General features: G+C 44.1%; 1 protein-coding gene across 1 annotated transcript in view; it reads left to right on the forward strand.

The window, feature by feature from the left end:
• Positions 1–5,181, forward strand: part of LOC119410836 (sodium- and chloride-dependent GABA transporter 3-like) — a 52,929-nt gene that overhangs the window by 36,058 nt on the left and 11,690 nt on the right. Inside the window, exon 9 of the mRNA XM_037677758.1 lies at positions 1,198–1,334. Coding sequence (XP_037533686.1) covers positions 1,198–1,334 — 137 coding nt within the window. The remainder of the gene's footprint in view (positions 1–1,197; positions 1,335–5,181) is intronic.

Genomic DNA, 5,181 nt, shown 5'->3' on the forward strand with positions numbered 1-5,181 from the left:
TATATATATATATATATATATATATATATATATATATATATATATATATATATATATATATGTGTGTGTGTGTGTGTGTGTGTGTGTGTGTATGTATATGTATACGTTAACACTAATTATCTGAGAAGCAACCTGCTTTGAATTTAACTCCATCACAGAACTCTCATCTTGAGCTAGCATGAAGGCAACAGTGGAAAGGAAATACTCCCTCATGAGGAAGAAACCTTTAGCAAAACCAGGGTCAGGAAAAGTGGTCATCTGCTTCAACTGGCTGGGTTTGAAAGGAACAGGAAGGAGGAACAGATACACAATCATAGGTCGAGAATCACATGTTAAGATAGAAATATTATTGAATGAAAACAATTCAAATTTAACAATTCTTTTAAAGAAAATAGGTAAATTTGTCCTCCAGTAGTCTAAGCCTATGGCAGCATAACAAGCCAACCCTAACTATAGGATCTATTTTGCGTAAGCTATGCCTTTTAAAAGCATCGCTACAGGTTTCACTCCACGCGCAGTGCGCCAAATACTGAAAACTTTTAGTCCACGCCCACCTACTGTGTGGGCCCCACTCGGTCCGTTATAAATTTGCTTCTTGATCGGAGTTCCACTCCACGTTTTCTTCAGCTAATGCGAAGAACACTACTTCTGAAAAAGAACGAAAGAAAGAAGAAAAAAATAAGGAAAGAGGACTTCCACAAAAAAATCCAAAGTCATACATCTGTGCCCGGAGTGCCAGACGTGTTACATTTTGTCGATGGACCGGCATGTTGTCTGTGAGTGCTCTTTGGGAACTGACCATGCCTGTCCAGCATGCAAACGTTTTTAGGCTGAGGAAAAGCAGCACCGGTTTGAGTTCCTTTCCTCTGTGGAGGACAAGTTTCAAACGAGGGGGGACTGTTCACTGGAGGAATGTTTGAGCTCCCTGGGCTCTGAGCTAGTGAACATGTCCCCCTCTGAGGCTGAAACAGCCATGCACCATCCTGCCTTTCAGGAGGTTTGGAGTCGGACACCTCCCCGACCACCCAGGGGTCAGCCACCATTCTGCTTCACGTGCTCTTGGAGATAACTGGGAGGTCGGCAAGAGCCTGCGACCTGGAGGTTCCAGAGTCAGCAGCTCCAGTCACGTCAACCCTTTTGGCGGGAAGGTTTGCCACTCAGCACACTGGACATCAGCTGTGTCTGCCCTCCTCCTAGGCCACTACGACCACGATACTCTGAAGTTGAGAGCTCCAGTCGCCTCCCATGTGGCCATCACAAAAGTCAAGGGGGTCACGGACCAAGGTTTCCCCACCGTCCCTCCTCTAGAACCTAGCTTATCGGCTGTCTTCAGAGTGAGAGCAGCAAACTAAGTCAGCCGATGCATTATCCCTCCATCTCCCAGCGACCAGCTCACCACGAAACTGATGGACAAAATCCACCAGTGCTCATTGCAGGTGGGAGTGGCAATGAACAAAATCACCTCCTTAGATATAGCATTTTCTAAGGAGGCAATGGAGCTGAACCCTTTCTCCGCAGACATGGACCAGATCTGCACAGCGGCAGACACAATTACAAACCTGTGCTTGGCACTTGCAGCGTGTTCTGTTTGCATTTTGTCCTGGGAAATGGTGCTACAGAGGCAGATGTTGCTGAGATTATCCCCATCCATTCAAGAGGACGTTAAAAAAGAACTTCTGGAAGGTCCGGTGACCTCAGACGGCCTCTTTGGACTTCACTTCCAATTAGTCTTGAATCAGCTGCAGTTCTCATCTGACAGCCTGGAGCAGGTGAGGAGACATGCAACCCTACCCCAGGCAGACCCCTGCTTTGCTCGGAAACCGGGCCACTGGTGAGTGCAGAGCAAATTCCAGGATCAGTCACAGAGATGCTCCACGGCCACTGCTACCTTTTCTGGGGCCCCTACACCAGGCTACCCCAGAGGACAAACGTCCCCGATCCCACAAAAATCTGGAACTTTTTGAAGCCGAGACAGTCAACAGGCTCGCCTGTTGTAAAATGTAAAAGATGATAATGGCTAGTGGTCAACCTCATGATCAACTAAATACAACAGTTATAAACAGGAATTACCTCATAGCAGAGGCGGACTGGCCATCGGGAGCGCCGGGACAATTCCCAGTGGCCTGGTTGCCGAGGAACGGGACTAAAGGCTCGGTTCGGGTCGCACGGACTTTATTATTTTAAATAAACAATTCACTTTTGCCTGGGCTCAGGTCTCACGCTGCACTGCAGCGACGGAGAAAGCCTGGCACATCCCCCGGCCGGGCCGGCCCCCTCCCTTCCTTTTCTGTGTGTCACTCACAGAGCAGAGACACACACACACACACACATTGCGCCCGCCCCCCTCCCCGCCCTAGGACTCGCGCTCCCGACGGTGTTGGCGCGCGGAGCGTGCATCTCTGAGTTGTAGAATGGAGCAACAGAGACAGCCAAAGAAGAGGAAAGGTGGAGCAGAGAGAGAGAGAGGATAAAAAAGAGAAAAGCTCTGGCCGCGGATGCTGCTAAGTGCTATAAATTAATGTTTGTTCGTAATGGAGCAGGTAAGAGAAACACTTGTGTTGAAAAAATTGAACTCTGGCACAGTTTATCAGCACAGCTTAATATCCACATGCTAGCTTCACTTTGAGGGACCTAAGTGGGCCAAAACTGACTTAATATAACAAATGTTTTTAAGTTTTTACAAAGAATATTGCAAATTTTATAATATGGGTTAGGATCTGAAAAAAGTTTAATGTTGAAATGTCTAGGAATTCAGATTTTTTTGTATCTAAAAAAGTTAAGTCAGGTCCTCTGGACAAATAAAAAAAAAACTTGTTGAAACTTTTGTCTTTAATCCAAAAAACTAAGTTCAGTCTGAGGAGTTGCAACAAGCTCAGTTTCAAATAGCCTCTTCTCATAGTGGATCAACCAGTTTGTTGTTAACATCCAGAACTAGCTGTTAACATAAAGAAGACCTGCAGCCTAACAACCCCTAACAATGGTTTCTTTTCACAAAGATGGCTTCCTTTACTCCTCTCTCAAACCATAGTTCCTCTCTATCAAGGTTGGGCACATCTTCATCCCTGAAAGTGACTGCTGGCCTGCAGATGAGTGTAAACTGCCGAGTCTTGGCCTGAAGATGTTGCTCTGCCTCTGGGCTCCATTTCCTGCATGTAAACGCTCGTAGCCTTCTGAAAAAACTTGATGCTGTGAAAATCCTGGTCAGTTCTTCTGGGGCAGATGTTATCTTTATTTCTGAGTCCTGGCTCAACAAATCTGTAATGAATAATGACGTGGCAATCAATGGGTTTAACATCTACCGCTGTGATCGTCAAAAAAGGGGGGGTGGAGTCATTATTTACATTAGAGACACTCTGGTTTCAAGTCTTGTGACTTTCAAAACAATTCCAAACCAGTTTGAAGCCTTATCTGTAAACATCACCTTGAATGGAGGCCAGGTTTTAACTGTAGTCTGCTGCTACCGCCCCCCCACAGCTTCACCTGAAGCATTAAATGCCATTAAGGAATTCCTTGGTAATTTAAAATTCAAAGAGATCTTTTTGGCAGGAGATCTCAACATTGATTGGTGTAAGTCGACCCCCCTCTGTGACAAATTCAAGGAATGTTGCTTGTCTTTTAATTTAACCCAACTGATCGACTCCCCCACCAGATTAAATAAAAGCCACCCTGACAATTCCTCCATCTTAGACCTGTTTCTAACTAATATGCCTCACAAATTCCCTGGTACAGGTGTATTCGCTGATCTTTTGAGTGATCATTGTGTGACAGCGGCTTTAAGAAATAGTAAACTTCCACCTTCTAAGCCCAGATTAATTAAAAAAAGGGATCTGAAACATTTCTGTGAACAGTCATTCCTCTGGGATCTGTCTCACTTTGACTGGCATCGTATTCTGTTAACTGATGACGTGAACTCTGCTTGGAACTATTTCCATAATAATTTCATTTATTTCCTGAACTTACATGCTCCTTTTCGTCAGTTCAGAATAAATGGACGAGACAGCCCCTGGTTTACTCCAGAGCTAGCTGACCTCCTGCACAGGAGAGATCATCTTTGGGCTGCAGCGAGAAAATCTGACTCAGACACTGATTGGTTGAGTTTTCGACAGATGAGGAATAAATGTACAACTGCTGTCAAAGCAGCAAAACGAAACTATTTCTTATCTCAGACTTCCAAAAATCTAAATGACCCTAACAGATTCTGGAAAACAATTAAATCTCTCTCAGGCACCCCCCAATCATCTGACCTCCCATCACAACTTCTCGTTAACTCTGTTCCTGTGCCAAATAAGCACGAGATCCTGAACTGTCTCAACAAACATTTTGTTGCTTCTGGTTCTTTATTTGACACAGTAACTAATGGAAAATCAGCCACTTCACTTAATAACCAAACTTCTACAAATCAAATCCCTCCTACAAGTCAATCCTCAGTTAATCACACCTTCTCTTTTTCTCCATTCTCAGTCAGTGAGGTCAATAAACTGTTAAAAGATCTTGATCCTAAAAAATCTGCAGGTCCAGATGAACTTCCACCTTATTTCTTAAGGCTGGCTGCTCATATCATCACAGTCCCTGTGACCCACATCTTCAATCTCTCCATAAGACAAAACTCCATCCCAGACACTTGGAAAACAGCCTTTGTTCTTCCTTTGCTGAAGGGAGGTGACCCCACCTCACTGAACAACTATCGACCAATCTCTAAACTCTGCATTTTAGCCAAGGTTCTAGAAAAACTGATAAACTCTCAAATCAAAAATTACCTGGACTCATTTAACATCTTACCTCCACATCAATCTGGTTTCAGGAAACAACACAGCACAACCACTGCTTCACTGAAGGTTCTTAATGACGTTGTTGAAGCACTGGATGCTAAAGATTATTGTGCTGCACTTTTCTTAGACCTGTCTAAAGCTTTTGACACTGTGGATCAGAACATCTTGTGTCATAAACTCTCAGAAATCGGTTTCTCAGATCACACCATTGGTTGGTTCTCTAACTATCTTTCAGACCGGAGGCAATGTGTTCAACATAATGGTACTTCCTCCAGTTATTTAACAGTCAACAATGGTGTACCACAAGGCTCAGTCTTAGGACCCACCCTCTTTACAATCTACATACATAATGTAGGTAAAAACATCCCTAATGCATCTATACATTTCTATGCTGATGACACAGTTGTTTATT

The sequence above is a fragment of the Nematolebias whitei genome, chromosome 6, assembly GCF_014905685.2.
Source record: "Nematolebias whitei isolate Nwh7 chromosome 6, NemWhi1, whole genome shotgun sequence".
Lineage (NCBI taxonomy): Eukaryota > Metazoa > Chordata > Actinopteri > Cyprinodontiformes > Rivulidae > Nematolebias > Nematolebias whitei.